The following is a 21,482-nucleotide window of genomic DNA, read 5'->3' as shown; positions in this document are numbered from 1 at the left end:
GCAACCTTGTTGTGATTTGGCGCTATATAAATGAAAATAAATTGAAAATGTAGTATCACACCTCTCATGTGGTCACACTGTGTTGGTGAGCGTGCACAAAACTGTTGCCGTGGAAGAGTACAGCATCGGGACATGGCTGTCTGACTGTCTGTCCCTCCAGACAGCGGCTGGAAATTTTTGACGTTTGCTAATTTTTTTTTTTTTCTGCCTTTTACGGCTCGTTTCGGCCTCATTCGCCAACTTCATGTTATGTGTGAAGGGGCCCTAACCACTGCTGCTCTTTTCTAATGCAGCATCATATATTATAGAAAGACTTTAATCTGCACATAATTTAAATACTTCAGCATAAACACACTTTAAGGGGGCAGCTTTTACTTCCTTCAACACCAGTTAAAACCTCAGGCCTGTCGACAGGAGCTGAAATTTTTGATGAAAATTGGCCGCAGACATGGATACCAACAGAATGAGTTCAGACTCGATTTTCACCTTGAGGTGATGTCAAGAGAAAGACAGAACAAATGAAGTTTGAGCCCCCACACACCTGTGCAAAGAACATAACCCCCAAACACACGCACACGCACACACACACACTTCAGCCTGCACAAAGCACAAGGTTGGACAACCAGTCTGCTGCCTTTTCAGACTTGTTCTGGTCTCTAACTACAGCACACATTTCCAACACTCTGCTGTCCTCACACTTCAACCCCCATGCCAGTCACAAATCCCACTGAGATGTGCTCAGAGCTGGACCCACCAACCTGGTTCCTTCAGGGCTGTCAGGATGGACTGTCCACTGGCGTGTTCAGAATACGTGAACTTCATGACACAGTCACTGTGGGTCTTATACAAACAGAGCACAGCACCAGGACCCTCGTGTTCTACAAGACACACAAACACATGGACCATCCTTTAGCCAGCACAGATTCTGCTCCACGGAAAGGCGTTGCAGATGTTTGAGCTAAAATGGTGCATCACAGCCACACAGTCCCTGTAGCAAGTCGAAAGACAAAACAATCAATCAACATTTATTTATACAGCTCATTTACAGTGTCCAAAGTGTTTGACAGTAAAATCAAAGAACAAGAATAAAACATACAATAGAGTTAAAGAGGCACATGAATCCAAATATGTCACAGCGCCACCAGGTGTTAAAAGCCAGTTTAAATAAATAAGTCTTGAGTTTTGATTTAAAAAGTGTTGGGTCAGAAACGGTGCATAAATCAAGAGGTAGCTTGTTCCACAGTCTGGGTTCAGCTGCGGCAAAAACACGATCACCCCAGAGTTGATATTTTGACTTCAAAACATTTAAGTAAAGTTGACCTGTAATATCTTACTGTAAGTGAGGAGACTTGTAATTTCAGATGGCGTTTCAAAGGTAGACACCCAAAGCCCCCCTCTCAGAAGTCATCAATGTGGGAAACCCTCAGCTGTGAGGAAGATCGTCTCTTGATTGGTATCTGGATGGGACGGTGGGCATGGAGATGACTGAACAGGCTTACTCTTGTTGAGCATCATTTTTGACACTGGACATAGTTGCTATGGGAAGCTTCTGCCAGTGAGGACCTTGCGCTCTCTCCTTCATCTTTCTCATTTTCTCCTCTGTGTTGGTCAGCCACGTTTTCAAAGACTTCCACTACCATGTGGATCATTGCTCACCAGCTGGTTCGGTCCCTCGCTTGTTCCTCCAATTGATGGAGCAGGTATTTATGTTGTGCTTCAGGAGGCCCTTGTACCATTTCTTCTACCCTCCTCTAGATCATTTTCCTTCAATCAGCTGGGAGTAGAAGATCTGCTTGGGAAGTCGGCTGTCATCCATCCTTGTGATTGGTCATTGGCCGTTGATTCTTGACGATGATAGATGATGCTCTGGAGCTTGGCTTGATGATGATGGCTTGATTGCTTGAGATAGTTGTATGGTAGTCTTCCCACCTAATGTGGAGTATACTCCTCGGGCAGCATTGGTGGAATCGCTCAAGGGTCTTCAGGTGGCGGCAGTAGGTGGTCCAGGTCTCAAATCTGTGACAGCAGGGTTAGTATAATAACAGCTTTGTACACGAGGATTTCTGTCTCGTACTGAAGTTCTCTGTTGTTGAAAACATGGCTGCAAAGCCTGTTTGTATTTCAAAATGTTTTTATTATTTTAAAAATATGCAAAATGAACAAATCAACGCACATTTACACTTCTACAAAGGAGTGTATATCAAAAATAAAATACATTTTTGTATAAAGTTACTCTGCTCATTACCATCATAACCTTATCTCCACCCATGTGGAACATGTAAATACGAGTAACAAATATTGCGTTGAACATATAATAGAAGTACTTTAAGATACTGAAAAAAAGAAAAAAGAAAATTAGGAGGTCAGCGGTGAACATGTTTTCAGATAATGGTGAATAGAGATAATTTAATAATTTAAAGAGTTTGCATCAAAGACATTTTCATAATAATCTAGAAAAGGTTGCCATGTAGTTTGGAATTTTTCTGTTGAATTTTGAACTGTTGTTCTGATCTTTTCCAGCTGAAGGAAAGACATTACATCACTCACCCAACGTGAGTGTTTAGGAGGTGAGGGAGACTTCCAGTTTGTAAGGATTAAACGACGAGCTAATAAGGTAGAAAATGAAACTAACTGTGATTGGCCCTTTGACACAGCAAGATCTGTGTGTGTTACTCCAAATATGGCAATTACAGGATCTGGGTCAATTACCCTTCTACAGATATTACAAAGTGAGTTGAAAATATCTGACCAAAATGTGCATAAACTTGGGCATGCCCAAAACATATGTGCTAGAGTAGCAAGCGCCTGATGACAACGGATACAGTTGGGATTTACATGAGGATACATTTTAGCTAATCTGCTCCAGGACAGAAGCATACGGTTGAATACTTTAAATTGAATTAGTCTATGTCTGACACAGATAGAAGAGGTATATATTCTGTATATACTTCTCTGCCAAATATCTTCTGTTAAGGTTGTATCTAAATCTTCTTCCCACTGCCTTTTAAGAGGAGACAGTGAAGGAGCGTTTATTACTGAAATAATAGCATATATCCGTGATACGCCACCCGAATGGTGGGATTTGATTGTAGGCCAATCTCCAACCTTCCTTTTCTCTCAAAAATTCTTGAAAGGGTAGTTGTAAAACAGCTAACTGATCATCTGCAGAGGAATGGTCTATTTGAAGAGTTTCAGTCAGGTTTTAGAATTCATCATAGTACAGAAACAGCATTAGTGAAGGTTACAAATGATCTTCTTATGGCCTCGGACAGTGGACTCATCTCTGTGCTTGTTCTGTTAGACCTCAGTGCTGCTTTTGATACTGTTGACCATAAAATTTTATTACAGAGATTAGAGCATGCCATAGGTATTAAAGGCACTGCGCTGGTTTGAATCATATTTGTCTAATAGATTACAATTTGTTCATGTAAATGGGGAATCTTCTTCACAGACTAAAGTTAATTATGGAGTTCCACAAGGTTCTGTGCTAGGACCAATTTTATTCACTTTATACATGCTTCCCTTAGGCAGTATTATTAGACGGTATTGCTTAAATTTTCATTGTTACGCAGATGATACCCAGCTTTATCTATCCATGAAGCCAGAGGACACACACCAATTAGGTAAACTGCAGGATTGTCTTACAGACATAAAGACATGGATGACCTCTAATTTCCTGCTTTTAAACTCAGATAAAACTGAAGTTATTGTACTTGGCCCCACAAATTTTAGAAACATGGTGTCTAACCAGATCCTTACTCTGGATGGCATTACCCTGACCTCTAGTAATACTGTGAGAAATCTTGGAGACAGACACCCTCTCTACTTTTAAGATTAGGCTTAAAACTTTCCTTTTTGCTAAAGCTTATAGTTAGGGCTGGATCAGGTGACCCTGAACCATCCCTTAGTTATGCTGCTATAGACGTAGACTGCTGGGGGGTTCCCATGATGCACTGTTTCTTTCTCTTTTTGCTCTGTATGCACCACTCTGCATTTAATCATTAGTGATCGATCTCTGCTCCCCTCCACAGCATGTCTTTTTCCTGGTTCTCTCCATCAGCCCCAACCAGTCCCAGCAGAGGACTGCCCCTCCCTGAGCCTGGTTCTGCTGGAGGTTTCTTCCTGTTAAAAGGGAGTTTTTCCTTCCCACTGTAGCCAAGTGCTTGCTCACAGGGGGTCGTTTTGACCGTTGGGGTTTTACATAATTATTGTATGGCCTTGCCTTACAATATAAAGCGCCTTGGGGCAACTGTTTGTTGTGATTTGGCGCTATATATATATAAAAAAAAAAAAAAGATTGATTGATTGATTTGATTGTGAGACATTCATCAAGTGGACAGACATCTGGTTTCACCGGAAACAATTGGAACTCCTGACGGACAAAATCACAAGCTTGAAGGTACCTAAAAAAAAATGGGATTTTGGTAGGTTGAATTTTGTAGACAATTGCTCAAATGAAGCAAAGTTACCATCCATAAACAAATCCCCAACATTCTTTATACTTTTTCCCACCCATGTATGAAAAACTGTATCTATCAAACATGGTTTAAAAGGAAATTTTGAGCCAGCGGCATAGAAACCAAAGCTTGTTTATATCCAAAGTGATTGCGAAACTGAGTCCATATACGTAAACTGCTTCTAACGATAGGATTATTAGTTCATGTGGCCACTGCCAAAGGCAGAGACGCAAACAACAAGGAGGCTAAAGAGGTTGGTGTGCATGAATTTTGTTCCATTAAAGACCAACTTGGGCCATCCCCATTCATACCTGTATTATACCAGAAGGTAAATTTATAAATGTTTGCCGCCCAGTAGTAGCATAAAAAAATTTGGTAGACCTAGTCCTCCACTTACCCTACATCTCTCTAAAACTGTCTTTCATACCCGAGGTATAGATTTATTCCAAATAAATGTACTGATATAATTATCAAGTTCCTTAAAGTAGGATTTTGGTAGAAAAATTGGGATAGTTTGGAATAGATACAGCAATTTGGGCAGTATTACCATTTTTACTGAGTTGATACGTCCAGCTAAGGACAACAGTAGGGTGGGCCAACAATTCAAATCTTCCTTAATTTGAAATAGAATAGTTTTGAAGTTCACTGAAAACAAATCTTTGTACTTGCTTGTAACATTTACTCCCAGATAGTTCAAAGGACCTGATGTAGTTTTAAATGGATGTGTAGTGTAAGTGCCATTTCAGGCAAAGTCATTAATTGGAAACACGACACTTTTGGTAAAATTAATTTTGTAACCAGATGATTTCCCAAACTCAGAGATAATGTCTAAACATTTAGGGACTGAAATTTCTGGATCCGATATAAATAAAAGCCGATTGTCTGCATATAACGACACTTTATGAATTGACCCTCCACAGGTTATACCATGCACCTCATTGTTTAGTCGTAATGCAGTAGCGAGAGGTTCAATTGCTAGATCAAAAAGGAGAGGGGACAGAGGACAACCCTGTCTTGTACCTCGATGAAGACGAAAGTAAGAGGAATTTAGATTGTTAGTCCTTATTTGTCATGATTCACAGGTAGTCAGGGCTCAGCAGGTGGTAGGGAGCAAAATGCAGACACACAGGCAGGTGGTGGAATAAGATAAAAGGCTTTATCAATAAATCAGGCAGGGTCTGGTACACAGAATGGCAGTCAGCGTTGCAGAGGTACAGGCAGGTGATAAGCAGAGGCGTTGTCAAAAACAGGCAGGGTTCGATACCACAGCAAACAATGTAACAAGGGCAAAGACAAAATCCAGATCCAGAATACAAGAGAGGTCGAGAAAAACATGAGAGCAAAAAACTGTGACGTGAGAGCCAGGACGAACATAAAATCAACGAGCAAGCAAAGGAAAAGAAAACATGCAGGGCTTAAATACACTGAGTTAATTAGGAAGTGATATGGAGCAGGTGTGGTGTGCAGGCAGGAGGAGGGTGTGGCCTAACAGAGGGGAGAGGCTGTGAGACAAGAGAAGGCTGTGACAGGTGGACAAGGAGGTGACAAACAAAACTGGGCGTGGCCAACAGAGCTGGGAAGGTGATGGACAAGAGTGGAGTGATCTGAGGACGTGACTGTGATCCAAATGAAACTGGATGTGAAAATATGAGAACAGAGACAAAGGAGTGCAGAGACAAGATGGACATGACAAATGATACTAAAATATCCAAGACGGCATAGAGACTAAACATGAACAGAATCAGGTTGGAGAACAAGAAAATCAAAAGCTAAAACTAGAACTGACATGAATAATATAACTGAAGACAAATGTGGTAAATCTGACAAATAAACTTAGTGACACAAGTAATCAAATGCAATCAAAAACAGTGGATCAAAACTAAACTAAACCAGAACAGAACTCAACATGTGACTGAAGTGTGGTGAACAGAAAACAAGCTGTGACAAAAGCAGTGATGATGGTTCAAAGACTGAACTAAACCAGAACAGAACTCAAGATGTGGCTATGGTGTGATGAACAGAAAACAAGCAGCTGTGACTAAAAGCAAAATAACCAGATTGTCAAAAAAGCAGAAAAAAAGAAATCAATAAAGAGACTGACAACAAACATAATGGGTGAGGACCGAGCAGGGGTAAGACCTGACATTATTCTTGCCTGGGGTGCTCCATACAGAGTCTCAATCCAAGAAAGGAACACTGGATCAAATCCAAACTTCCATAAAGTATTAAAAAGATTGGCCATATTCAATTTGATCAAATGCCTTGTGCGCATCTAGTGAAATCACAAATTCTGATTTTTCGGTTGAATGGTTCGAGTGCATTATGTTAAGGAGCCTCCGAAGGTTATGGAACGATTGCCTACCCTTTATAAACCGTCTGGTCTGAATGTACAATTTTTGGCACTATGGATTCCAGTCTCAGAGCCAGGACTTTTGTATTTTATAGTCATATGTAAGCAGGCTAATCGGATGGTATGACTTACATTTGGTAGGATCCTTCCCTTTTTTAGGAATTACAGAAATTGTGGCCTGCGTCATAGATTCACGTAGATTTTTCTGTTTAAGTGATTCACTGTAGACTGCGGATAGCAAAGGTGTCAATTTAGAGATGAAAGCCTTATAAAATTCAATTGTGTAGCCGTCCAGGCCTGGAGCCTTTTTGTTTTTCATAGATTTTATTGCCTGTCCTATCTCTGCTTCAGAAATTGGTCGCTCTAATGAGGTCCTACCTCCGTTAGTTATTATTGGAAGAGTAATATTATCTAAGAAATTTTGATCAGTATTTTGAGAGCAATCTGAGGAATACAAGGATGAGTAAAAGAGTTTAAATTGGTCATTGATATCTTTCGGGTCTGATTTCATTGCTCCCTCTGCTGATTGTATTTCAGTAATATAGTTGTTCGCTGAATATTGGCGGAGCTGATGAGAAAATAACCTACTTGCCCGTTCCCCATGTTCATAGTAATTTAGTCTGGATTTTAAAATTTTCTCACTTGCTTCTTCAGAGAAAACAAGATCAAATTCAGCTAGTAGTGCTATTCACTTTTTACGAAGGTCCGCCGTGGGTGCAGAAGAGTGTTGCTGATCAACGTCCTGAATTAATTTAATCAGCTCATTCATTTTTTTGCTCTGTTTTTATTGAGACGAGCTGTGTATTCAATTATATGACCCCTGATAAAAACTTTAAGAGTTTCCCAGAGTGTTAAAATATTGGTACCTGGCAGCTGATTTGTTTCAAGAAAGAAATCAATTTGAGTCAGTGAATTCCACAAAGTGTTCATCAGCTAGTAAGGAAGAGTTAAATCGCCAATTCCATTGAAGTTGCACTCTATTTTGAAGCCAAAGCTCTAAAACTACCGGAGAATAATCCGAAATAACTATGCTTTCATAACAGCATGACTTAACTAATTGAAGCATGTTTTGATCTAATAAGAAGAAATCTATTCTTGAATATGTTTGGTGGACTGCAGAGAAAAAAGAGAACATTTTGGAGGAGGGATTTTTAAATCCCCATGGATCTACTATGCCACTGGCCTGACAAAAAGTATTTATGACGTGAGCTGATTTGGAAGGTGTGGAATTTGAAATTCTTGAACGATCGAGTGTAGGTTTAAGGACTGTGTTAAGCTCCCCTCCAAGTATCAGTTGGTGTGTTCCCATCTCCGGTATACGGCTGAACAGATCTTTAAAGAAATTTGCATTGTCCCAGTTAGGAGCATATACACTAACTAGGACAACTTGTTTGTCCTAGTTAGTGTATAAAGCTTACCCTGTACCAAAATATAGTACCCATTTTTGTCTCCTAGAACTTGTGTGTGTAAATTAATATAAGACTTGTTCTTCCAAACTGCTCCTTTTCATTCAATGGTTTGTAATGTTTTGTTAATTTTGCTTTTGCTTTTCTGTTTTTTCTTTTAAATGAATGAAATAAATCCTCAATAAATTGTACATTTTTACCTATCAAAATAGCAGCACCTCGATGCTTTAAGTTCAGAATGGAATACTTGTGACACTGTACCCCTCTTTAATTTAGTCACATCCTTTGTGCGCGGGTGTGTTTCTTGTAAGAATATTACTTCTCCTTTTAGTTTGTTCAAATGAGAAAATACCTTACTTCATTTAACTGGATGGTTGAGTCTAGGGCTGCAGCTATCGATTATTTTAGTAACCGAGTATTCTATCGATTAATCGGACAAAAAGTACTTTTGCATTTTTAAACAACATCGATAGTCCAGGGCTCTCCCTAAGCAATGGCACAATGTCACTGCGCCAAAGTGTTGCCATTTTGCTGAAATGGTAATGGGATGTGGCTGTTTTGGTTTCTCCAACTTGTAAAATTTAACCATTTTTAAGTTTTTTTTTTATTTTTTATAAAGGTTGATGGACTGGGTCCCTGCGTGATTTTTTTTTTTGTCCCTCTTTCTCTGCAATTCAGCAGATGCATTTCAGCTGGAGGTTGAACATGCAGCCTCGCAGTCAGTTTTTTAAAATTATTATTTTATTTAAGTTACCGTGTTTGTGAAGTGTTGTGTGTTGCCCAAAAAAAGCAAAAATTAAAAAGTCAAACACTCAATGTGAGTCTGAAGGACAGAGCTGTGACAGCCCCTCACACTGGGCACAGAGAGACAGCAGCCAGCCACCAGGCCAACAGTCACTCCCCACGTACAGCAGACCATGTGTTTTTTAAAAACAGAAAAACACACTGCTTCGCTTTAAATGCACAGTAAGTCTATTTCAGATGATCAGTGTGGACCATCTTTCTCTTAAACGGCTTTATTTTACTCTACAGTAGTGTTCAGAATAATAGTAGTGATATGTGACTAAAAAGATTAATCCAGGTTTTGAGTATATTTCTTATTGTTACATGGGAAACAAGGTACCAGTAGATTCAGTAGATTCTCACAAATCCAACAAGACCAAGCATTCATGATATGCACACTCTTAAGGCTATGAAATTGGGCTATTAGTAAAAAAAAGTAGAAAAGGGAGTGTTCACAATAATAGTAGTGTGGCATTCAGTCAGTGAGTTCGTCAATTTTGTGGAACAAACAGGTGTGAATCAGGTGTCCCCTATTTAAGGATGAAGCCAACACCTGTTGAACATGCTTTTCTCTTTGAAAGCCTGAGGAAAATGGGACGTTCAAGACATTGTTCAGAAGAACAGCGTAGTTTGATTAAAAAGTTGATTGGAGAGGGGAAAACTTATACACAGGTGCAAAAAAATTATAGGTTGTTCATCTGATTTCCAATGCTTTAAAATGGACAAAAAAACCAGAGACGTGTGGAAGAAAATGGAAGACAACCATCAAAATGGATAGAAGAATAACCAGAATGGCAAAGGCTCACCCATTGATCAGCTCCAGGATGATCAAAGACAGTCTGGAGTTACCTGTAAGTGCTGTGACAGTTAGAAGACGCCTGTGTGAAGCTAATTTATTTGCAAGAATCCCCCGCAAAGTCCCTCTGTTAAATAAAAGACATGTGCAGAAGAGGTTACAATTTGCCAAAGAACACATCAACTGGCCTAAAGAGAAATGGAGGAATATTTTTGTGGACTGATGAGAGTAAAATTGTTCTTTTTGGGTCCAAGGGCTGCAGACAGTTTGTGAGACGACCCCCAAACTCTGAATTCAACCCACAGTTCACAGTGAAGACAGTGAAGCATGGTGGTGCAAACATCATGATATGGGCATGTTTCTCCTACTATGGTGTTGGGCCTATATATCACATACCAGGTATCATGGATCAGTTTAGATGTGTCAAAATACTTGAAGAGGTCATGTTGCCTTATGCTGAAGAGGACATGCCCTTGAAATGAGTGTTTCAACAAGACAATGACCCCAAGCACACTAGTAAACCAGCAAAATCTTGGTTCCAAACCAACGAAATTAATGTCTTGCAGATGTGAAGAAATCATGAAAAACTGTGGTTATACAACTAAATACTAGTTTAGTGATTCACAGGATGATAAAAAAGCAGTTTGAACATAATAGTTTTGAGTTTGTAGCATCAACAGCAGATGCTACTATTATTGTGAACACCCCCTTTTCTACTTTTTTTTTACTAATATCCCAATTTCATAGCCTTAAGAGTGTGCATATCATGAATGCTTGGTTTTGTTGGATTTGTGAGAATCTACTGAATCTACTGGTACCTTGTTTCCCATGTAACAATAAGAAATATACTCAAAACCTGGATTAATCTTTTTAGTCACATAGCACTACTATTATTCTGAACACTACTGTATGTCACGTTGGAAAGCAGTAGCTATCGTTGCTAATTTGATTAGCTGTTATGCTCCAGTCTTGTTTTTTTTCCTGCGGACGTTGCAGCGCCACACACAGGTGTGGCATATGTACTATAACGTTAAACGAAGCTTCGAGGCACAGAATTTGCCTCGAACATTTTTTGTAATCGAATTATTCGAGTTACTCGACTATTCGTTTCAGCCCTAGTTGAGTCCCCTCACGTTCCAACTTATAAATTTTGTTGATGGTCTGTTCATGTCATCCATGGAACCCATAATTGCTGACTGAAGAATGAGTAATGTCTAGATTGTTGTGTGGGCCGCTGAAGAGGAGGTACTGCTGGCCCACCACCACCAGATGGCGCCCTGCTTGGAGTGCAGGCTTCAAGCACGAGAGGGCACCGGAGCCACTGGGAGTGACAGCTGTCACTCATCTTCAGCACCAGCTGTCACTCATTCATCTCATCACCATCACCATAAAGGCTGGACTGCAACTCCACCTCCTCGCCGAGAAATCAACTACCAATCAGGTAATTTTCTCTGCTGACTTAAAATTCGAGTATTAGTCTGATCTCTTTTTGCAGCCATTTTCCTGGGACGGATACCCTGTCTGTGGAGTTGGCGTTTGGTGTGGACTGCAACGGCTTCGCCTCACACCCCACACAGATAAGTGGTTATCTCAGGAGCTGCACGAGTGTGTGATTGGAGGTGGAGGTTCTCCCTCCTTTACTGAATACAGACTGTGGGATTACCGAGTGTGCGACCTCACACTCATCTGGACTGTCTCTGTTCTCTGCCAGCAGTACCGGGTCTGACTGCTGAAGACAGCGGCCACCTGGGGCGCAGGGCTTGGCGGCTCCGGTGTTCTTCAGCTCCGTTGGCAGTGGAAGCTGTGTAGATCCGGCTTTTCTCTCGCCAGGCGTCTTCTATCGTCGAGCCTGCCCACACGTCACCTGGTGTATGATTGACCATCACTGTATTGTTATTGTCTGTACGTCGTTGTGCGATTCACAACATTAAATTGTTACTTTTTGGCTTATCCATTGTCCGTTCATGTTGTGGGTCCGTGTCACGACACTTTCACAACATAGATAAATTTAAGCAATAACACCACTTTACCTTTGGGAGAAAAAAGAAAAAGAATGAAAAAGGACAGAACAGCAATGAGGAGCAAAAAACATTGCAAAATGTAACAATAGCCCTTAAATTCCCCTTCCAGAAGAACAACCCACTGCTGGTCCCTCCCCAACTAAGAGACTGCACCCATCCGCCCAAACCACTATGAAGTAGATAACACACATGCTACCTAATAGAGCTAAGACCCCACATGACCTCAGATGTATCTATCTAGCCTTAAAGTGGATATGACACCTAAAAAATTAGGTAAAACTGATATAAATATCAAAATATACATACAGTATAGTAAGTTGAAAGTGGTTATAATTATTATCACTGAGAAATAAAGTTTGTACAGCTTCTCAAAAGTGTGTTTCTTGGAAAGCGCGCTGGCAGCGTTCCATCAGTGGTCACGTGATGCCGTGACGTCACAACGTGTAGAGTCCTGTCTTTGTCTGTTCGATTGACAACAGGAACAGATGGACCTCAGCATGGACAGTGACGAGAGCAAGAACTTTTCTGACTCCTCTTCAAGTGTGGATTATTTCTGACTCGGATCCTGAGGATGGCGCAGCAGTGATTAGACCCTACAGATTGGAGCCGTATCTTTCGGACGAACATTCAAACCAGCAGCATTCTGGCAGCGAAAATAATGCGGTCGGTGTTTATGGCAGAGCCGAAGCAGAGGCAAGAGACGTGCCAATTCCGATGGATTTTGAAAGGCTCCAGAATATGGAATGGTAAGGGAGGCTTTGATTTTTGTTGCTGCTGTTTATAACACTATAATTACTGTACAGCATTTTCAATTCGAGCGTCTGTTTACTGCCTTTGTTATTGTTCCGGAGCTGTGATAGTGTAGCTATTACTTGCGGACCACCGTCATTACCTTCGGGGTTTTGCCGTTTGGAGTGCCAGGCATTGCATTCATCTGTGTTTAGTTACGTTATTTTCATGAAAGAAAAGGAAATAAACGGCAAAAGTTTCGAAAAAGATCGCCGCCGTGTTTACATGCCGCCGCCGTGTTTACTATGTGCAACCTATAAGAAAATTTAAGATTTGGGGATATGAGTTTGTCAGATGTTGGGCTAGATCAGAAGATTAAGATACGGCTCTGGGAGGTATAGGAACAGCAAATACACAGACAGAGTTTAGTTTATATGGCGGATGCCTTATTATTAAGTGCAAATAGTGAATAGAAAAATATTTACAATATGTACAATCTGCAGATGAGGTAGATTTTTTTCCACAAGAACAACAACACTATTTTCCAGTCAAAACCAATATTCCAAACACAAATACACACACAGCTCTGTTCAACAGAAAATACAACTTTTGTTTGTCCAGAGTGGAAATGGAACAGTCTCTCAAGATTCCAAAAATAAATGTTTGTTTTCCACAACTGATGTGGTTTAATTGTCCATAAAATTCAACAGGAGTGGTTGATATTGTCCATAAAGTGCATAGGCAGTTGATGGAACCGAGAGAATGAACAGAAGTTGGAGAGGAACGGCTGCATCAGCCTGCTACCATACAGTAGCTAAGGTTGTGTAGGGTCTCAGGCACTTTTCAGGGCTCAGCTCGCCATCAAAGGGTTTTTTACCCCAACAGAGATCACCTGGCCTGTTTTAAGCAGATGGGACCAAATATTAGTACCAATAAATATTTCCATTAACACTAGCTAGCTTTCTTTCTTTTCATCTATGTACACAACATTTCTGAAATACTTTCACATTTAACATTGATACAAAAATACAATTCATAATACTCTTTGTATAAAAGTGCAACGAATGAACAGGATATGAAATCCAAAACAAAACATTAAAATAGCTGTTGCCAAGCAACATGATCAGCAAAGCTAATAAAATACTTAGCATTTCAAAACAAAACAGGTAGTCTGGTGATAGAGACCACTCATGCATATGCTATTGCTAACACAACAATCAGACTCACCAATTCCGTTTAGGAAACGCTCCCACAGCGACAGCGGTGGCAGATATTAACTTCTAAACATACGGATTTAAGACAGGGTTTTAGAACAAGTGCAATAAACATGCAAAAACAAAATTTTAAATTGGAGACAAACCTTGATGCAGCCATCCTGAAACCTCTCCCACACATCTGTCGGAGAGGGGGAATAGGCGCCTATATCAGGCGCTACGAGCAACGGGATTGGCTGAACGTCATGAGGGCGGAAGGGCGCATGCACGTGGGATCATGTGACTAAAGTGTTGCATTCACTAATGCATTACAAGAGGAACTTAGAGTTTTATTCATTTTTAACGCACAATTCATGTGGGTTACATACGCAAGTTCCTTGACCATTTCAAGATTATTGTGAACATATTTGGGGTTGACCTTTTATGTGTTCCTGTGAGTGGTGCGAGAACATGGAGACGGTAAAGGAAAGTGACTGCTGTCTGGAGCAAATGCGGATGTGAGAGCGGAGCGAGTGGCAGCCTGACATTTCGTGCATCACACAACATCGCGGCTTTCAATCAATCTGCCTGGACTTGAAAAGGCTAAAACCTTTCGCCCTTGTGTTTGTGGAATATGCTGCGACACACTGATCAGGCATATCGACAAACAAGTCCCTGAGAGCTGTGTTTAATCAAAGTTTCTGCCGCTAAAAAAAGTGTAAACAACGGCCGCCAGGCGCGTGAGCCGATACGGTCTACACGTAGTGACGTATTTTAGGCTTGGTACTCAGCGGGAAGCTGGTCACGGGGCGTGCACATTTTTCAGTGGTGGGATGTTCAAATGTTATATATAACGGGAGAATCGCGTCCATTTTCCCAAAATGCTTAGGTTGACCGAATTATATAACCTTTGTTACATGTCTCACTAATTTAGAAGATCTTCACTTAGCCTGGAAAAAGAGTTTGTTGCTCTATAAAAAAGCCCTCCGTAAAGCTAGGACATCTTTCTACTCATCACTAATTGAAGAAAATAAGAACAACCCCAGGTTTCTTTTCAGCACTGTAGCCAGGCTGACAAAGAGTCAGAGCTCTATTGAGCTGAGTATTCCATTAACTTTAACTAGTAATGACTTCATGACTTTCTTTGCTAACAAAATTTTGACTATTAGAGAAAAAATTACTCATAACCATCCCAAAGATGTATCGTTATCTTTGGCTGCTTTCAGTGATGCCGGTATTTGGTTAGACTCTTTCTCTCCGATTGTTCTGTCTGAGTTATTTTCATTAGTTACTTCATCCAAACCATCAACATGTTTATTAGACCCCATTCCTGCCAGGCTGCTCAAGGAAGTCCTACCATTATTTAATGCTTCAATCTTAAATATGATCAATCTATCTTTGTTAGTTGGTTATGTACCACAGGCCTTTAAGGTGGCAGTAATTAAACCATTACTTAAAAAGCCATCACTTGACCCAGCTATCTTAGCTAATTATAGGCCAATCTCCAACCTTCCTTTTCTCTCAAAGATTCTTGAGAGGGTAGTTGTAAAACAGCTAACTGATCACCTGCAGAGGAATGGTCTATTTGAAGAGTTTCAGTCAGGTTTTAGAATTCATCATAGTACAGAAACAGCATTAGTGAAGGTTACAAATGATCTTCTTATGGCTTCGGACAGTGGACTTATCTCTGTGCTTGTTGTGTTGGACCTCAGTGCTGCTTTTGATACTGTTGACCATAAAATTTTATTACAGAGATTAGAGCATGTCATAGGTATTAAGGGCACTGCGCTGCGGTGGTTTGAATCATATTTGTCTAATAGATTACAGTTTGTTCATGTAAATGGGGAATCTTCTTCACAGACTGAAGTTAATTATGGAGTTCCACAAGGTTCTGTGCTAGGACCAATTTTGTTCACTTTGTACATGCTTCCCTTGGGCAGTATTATTAGACGGTATTGCTTAAATTTTCATTGTTACGCAGATGATACCCAGCTTTATCTATCCATGAAGCCAGAGGATACACACCAATTAGCTAAACTGCAGGATTGTCTTACAGACATAAAGACATGGATGACCTCTAATTTCCTGCTTTTAAACTCAGATAAAACTGAAGTTATTGTACTTGGCCCCACAAATCTTAGAAGCATGGTGTCTAACCAGATCGTTACTCTGGATGGCATTTCCCTGATCTCTAGTAATACTGTGAGAAATCTTGGAGTCATTTTTGATCAGGATATGTCATTCAAAGCGCATATTAAACAAATATGTAGGACTGCCTTTTTGCATTTACGCAATATCTCTAAAATCAGAAAGGTCTTGTCTCAGAGTGATGCTGAAAAACTAATTCATGCATTTATTTCCTCTAGGCTGGACTATTGTAATTCATTATTATCAGGTTGTCCTAAAAGTTCCCTAAAAAGCCTTCAGTTGGTTCAGAATGCTGCAGCTAGAGTACTGACGGGGACTAGCAGGAGAGAGCATATCTCACCCGTGTTGGCCTCTCTTCATTGGCTTCCTGTTAATTCTAGAATAGAATTTTAAATTCTTCTTCTTACTTATAAGGTTTTGAATAATCAGGTCCCATCTTATCTTAGGGACCTCGTAGTACCATATTACCCCATTAGAGCGCTTCGCTCTCAGACTGCGGGCTTACTTGTGGTTCCTAGGGTTTGTAAGAGTAGAATAGGAGGCAGAGCCTTCAGCTTTCAGGCTCCTCTCCTGTGGAACCAGCTCCCAATTCAGATCAGGGAGACAGATACCCTCTCTACTTTTAAGATTAGGCTTAAAACTTTCCTTTTCGCTAAGGCTTATAGTTAGGGCTGGATCGGGTGACCCTGGACCATCCCTTGGTTATGTTGCTTTAGACATAGACTGTGGGGGGTTCCCATGATGCACTGTTTCTTTCTCTTTTTGCTCCGTATGCATCACTCTGCATTTAATCATTAGTGATCGATCTCTGCCCCACTTCTCGGCATGTCTTTTTCCTGGTTCTTTCCCTCAGCCCCAACCAGTCTCAGCAGAAGACTGCCCCTCCCTGAGCCTGGTTGTGCTGGAGGTTTCTTCCTGTTAAAAGGGAGTTTTTCCTTCCCACTGTGGCCAAGTGCTTGCTCATAGGGGGTCGTTTTGACCGTTGGGGTTTTTCATATTTATTGTATGGCCTTGCCTTACAATGTGGAGCGCCTTGGGGCAACTGTTTGTTGTGATTTGGCGCTATATAAGAAAAAAGTTGATTGATTGATTGATAAAAAGCCTTCAGTTAATTCAAAATGCTGCAGCTAGAGTACTGACGGGGACTAGAAGGAGAGAGCATATCTCACCCATATTGGCCTCTCTTCATTGGCTTCCTGTTAATTCTAGAATAGAATTTAAAATTCTTCTTCTTACTTATAAGGTTTTGAATAATCAGGTCCCATCTTATCTTAGGGACCTCGTAGTACCATATCACCCCAATAGAGCGCTTCGCTCTCAGACTGCAGGCTTACTTGTAGTTCCTAGGGTTTGTAAGAGTAGAATGGGAGGCAGAGCCTTCAGCTTTCAGGCTCCTCTCCTGTGGAACCAGCTCCCAATTCAGATCAGGGAGACAGACACCCTCTCTACTTTTAAGATTAGGCTTAAAACTTTCCTTTTTGCTAAAGCTTATAGTTAGGGCTGGATCAGGTGACCCTGAACCATCCCTTAGTTATGCTGCTATAGACGTAGACTGCTGGGGGGTTCCCATGATGCACTGTTTCTTTCTCTTTTTGCTCTGTATGCACCACTCTGCATTTAATCATTAGTGATCGATCTCTGCTCCCCTCCACAGCATGTCTTTTTCCTGGTTCTCTCCCTCAGCCCCAACCAGTCCCAGCAGAAGACTGCCCCTCCCTGAGCCTAGTTCTGCTGGAGGTTTCTTCCTGTTAAAAGGGAGTTTTTCCTTCCCACTGTAGCCAAGTGCTTGTTCACAGGGGGTCGTTTTGACCGTTGGGGTTTTACATAATTATTGTATGGCCTTGCCTTACAATATAAAGCGCCTTGGGGCAACTGTTTGTTGTGATTTGGCGCTATATAAAAAAATTGATTGATTGATTGATTGATGTAATAAGACTATGTTGTCGTAAAGTGTCATATCCACTTTAAAGCTGCAAGAATTAGAATCAACAAAAAACACATATTAACCAAACTATATAACTGTGTAAATGTAAACCTTAACAGCTGAAACACTGTGAGGAATAAAATAAGAAAAATAAATAAATAAATAAATAAAGTTAAAGTCAATTAAATATACCTACAATTATACTGACCAAAAATGGAAATGCTGGGATCTCAGCCTCATATTAAGCAAAGCAATAACAGTACTAGAGAAATAAAAACAAATGCCTAAAAATAGAAACCAAATGAAATACAGAAAATAAACAGAATGTAAACATATATAATTATGCCTATCAGAACAGTAAGCCTAACCATGAAGTCTTATAGTATCTCCATAACCATAACAATAAATGTATCAACTGCCCAACACAAATTAGTAGGTTGATAAGTTAGAGCATTTTGGCACGAGGTAAACTTAGTCAACAATAATCTGAATTACGATACTGTAAGTCCTTTAACAAAGTCTGTAGCCTGCTTCGGGTCAGTGAAAGACCTCTGTTCGCTATCTGATGTAGTGATTATCAACTATGCACGGTACAAAAGTCCAAAGCTCACACCACTGCAGAGTTGCAGTAGTTGTTTCACCGGTCTAAAGGCTGCTCTCTGTCGGGCCACTGACTGCGTGTAGTCGGGAAACACTCTGATGATGTCACCTCCCCCCGATACAAGCCTTTGAGATACTACAGCTTTTCGTAAAATATTTTCCTTTTCCTGGTAGTAATGGCACTTTACCACGAAGGCTCTCGGTAGCTGGTCCCTGGCTGGGCTCTGTTGTAGTGTACGATGGGCACAGTCTATCATCGGTGGTGTATCAAGCTTCATCACTTCTTGCAAAAGTCCCGCAATGAAAGTACTCATTTTGGCTCCCTTTTCCCGACCTTCTTTAATTCCAAAAATGCGCAAGTTGCATCTGCGCAATCGCCCTTCAAGATCCTCAGCCTTTACCTTTAAGCTGAGTATATCTTTCTTCAACTCCGAAACTTGTCTCCAAGTTAGCTAACAGATCAGAGTGCGTGTTGGTAGCCTCCTCTAGGCTCGTTGTGCGCTCATCAAGTATGCAAACCTTAATATTAGCTTGCTCCTTAGCCACTTTCATCTCTTCCCTGAGCATATCGTTTTGTCTGTGCATCAGGTCATTTTGGATGTCAGCATTCTCGTCCATTTTAGCCAAAAGTTCAGATCTCATGGCTTCAATTGCTTGCAAAACTGTGGATTGCTCCACAGTGTCTGCAGGTTCTTTAGCTTTAGTACAGCTAGCGGCACCTGTTGCTTGCTCGTTAGCTTTCTTTGGAGGCATGCTTCTTCTGAAAAAACATTCCGTAAAACTCGACCAAAATAATAGAAAAGCTCACTTTCCAACTGTCCTCATATAACTTACACAGCGCACATCTGCTAAAGGTTCATTGTCGACTAAATTTACAGGTAAATATAAGAGTCCTCAGGAGACACGTCTACCTTCCCTCAAGGCTCATCTGGAAGTGTGCTTTGTGAAAACATGGCTGCAAAGCCTGTTGAAGGCAGTTCCTGCACACTTGAGTTGGTATTGGATCTTCATCAAACATTTCAAGGATTTTCTCAAGACCTTCTTCCGTAAAGGATGACATGCTGTGATCATCAGCATACTGGAAGTTCAGGAGCAAAGCGGTGGTGATTTTCTTCTTGGCTCTCAGACTGCTCAGGCTGAACAGCTTTCCATCCATTCTGTACACTATATCAATTAATGGTGGCACCTTGTCCTTGATCAAGTGGAGGATTGTTGCCACAAAGATGATGAAGAGTGTAGGGGTAATGACACAGTCCTGCTTTACTCCTGACTGAACGCTGAAGGTTTCAGTTTTTGTGCCATTTACCAGAACTTTGGCATATATTTCATCATGGAGAATCCTCAGTATCTTGATGAATTTTTCTGGACAGCCCGCTTTGCTATGAATCTTCCACAGAAGTGTGCGGGAGATGCTGCTGAACGCCTTTGTCAAGTCTGTTGTCCTGCTTGATGGTTGTAAGTCACTATGGGTTTCAGGAAGGATGTTTTCTGCTAGTGGTCTCAGACGGTTGATGGCAATCTGTGCAATAACTGTTCCTGCAGTACACAGTAAGGAGATTCCGTGATGAATCCATAGTCAGACTTGTCGCTTTTCCGCTTGTAGATGGTGACAATCATGGATTCTTTCTTTGCTGGTATTTCTTCTTGAGTCTAGATTTTGATGAATAGTTGGTGCAGTCGGCATTGGAGAAAGGAACCTCCTTATTCAAAGATCTTACAGTGTCAAAATTATTCATTTAATTTCTTACACATAGCCTGCCTAAAACTTTGCATCCTAAACTGTGCTCACTGTCTTTATGTAATGTTGCAGCTTTGCAGCTGCACTGATAAAACTCACCGTCTCTCCTCCAAGGCCGAAAACTGTGATAACATTCACTATCAGGGGTCAAAATACATTTTTTAATCTACTTGCACTGGTGCTAATCACAAAAAAATACTTGCACCAAAAAAAAAAAAATTAATTGCACAACCACGTTTTATTATGCTGTGCACACGTTTTATTATACTGTGCGCACGTTTTAAGCATCGTTTGAGTGAAACAAGGACATGACGTACTTAAACGTGGCCACAATTTGTAAAACGTGCACTCAATATTGTCTTGATGCATAAATGCTGGCTATTAGCCAACAAACCAGGAGACATTGTAATACATTTCTCCATTAGAAATGGATCCAGTCAGGGTGTATCATCATGGTTTGGGCGTACAAGGACATACAGAGAACTCCAGCTACCCAGCATGGCATCATCTGGAGTTTAAGCACATTAAAAAGGATGCTGAGGGTGAAGTGTCTCCCCCTCATTATGAAGTTCATTTTGAACGAAAGGAAAACGTGCGAACGTTTTATTAATTCAAGGACTCAATTAAAGGAAAACGTGTGCACAAATTATCATGGCCACAAAAAAGTGGCTTCCGTAAAGGAACCGTGGCAGCAGCCAGTTATTTTTTCACGTGTACGCGTGAACTAATCGTCTGTGAAGATAATTTTATTAACTACACAGATGTATAATAAAACAAATGGTGATTGGTTTATAACACAATGATGACAGATTTTGAGGGGGAGAGAGAGAGCGGGAACCACAACCAGCCAGTTTTTTTCTTTTCTTTGTTTACATGTGCGCGCATGAACACAACAAATAAAGCACAGCAATTTGCTCTGTGTGTGTGTGAGTCATAAAACGCAGGGAAGACGAAGACAACACACTGGAAATAGTTTTTTCCATATTTATTCCTTTATTGGTTCATTCTACTGGTGCTTATAGTTGCTAAAACTTGGATAAAGTTACTTGCACCAGTGCCAGTGGAGTAAAAAATTACGTGCACCACTCGAATAACACGTGCACAAACTAGCACATGCATGTACTATTTCGAGCCCTGACTATTCAGCAAGAGCTTTCATGTGAAACTCGAAGTTTCACTTACTGAAAAATGGGTATGTGACTGTTTGCTGTGCCCCCGCCTTTCTCTAAATGTACAAAACAGCTCTCTCACAAATGCTGGGCACACATACATATTCAAAATCCTGTTATTCAGGTTTTTAATTATTGTGGTGTGTCTTTGAGGCCTCAAATTAAAAG

At 40.7% G+C, this 21,482-nt stretch overlaps 1 protein-coding gene across 1 annotated transcript in view; it reads right to left on the bottom strand.

The window, feature by feature from the left end:
* Nucleotides 1–21,482, bottom strand: part of itgb5 (integrin, beta 5) — a 161,623-nt gene that overhangs the window by 28,838 nt on the left and 111,303 nt on the right. Inside the window, exon 14 of the mRNA XM_034186204.1 lies at nucleotides 759–878. Coding sequence (XP_034042095.1) covers nucleotides 759–878 — 120 coding nt within the window. The remainder of the gene's footprint in view (nucleotides 1–758; nucleotides 879–21,482) is intronic.

This window comes from Thalassophryne amazonica, chromosome 14, assembly GCF_902500255.1.
Source record: "Thalassophryne amazonica chromosome 14, fThaAma1.1, whole genome shotgun sequence".
Taxonomy (NCBI): domain Eukaryota; kingdom Metazoa; phylum Chordata; class Actinopteri; order Batrachoidiformes; family Batrachoididae; genus Thalassophryne; species Thalassophryne amazonica.
The sequence above is the reverse complement of the archived record's forward strand: the minus strand, read 5'-3'. Positions and strand labels throughout refer to the sequence as shown.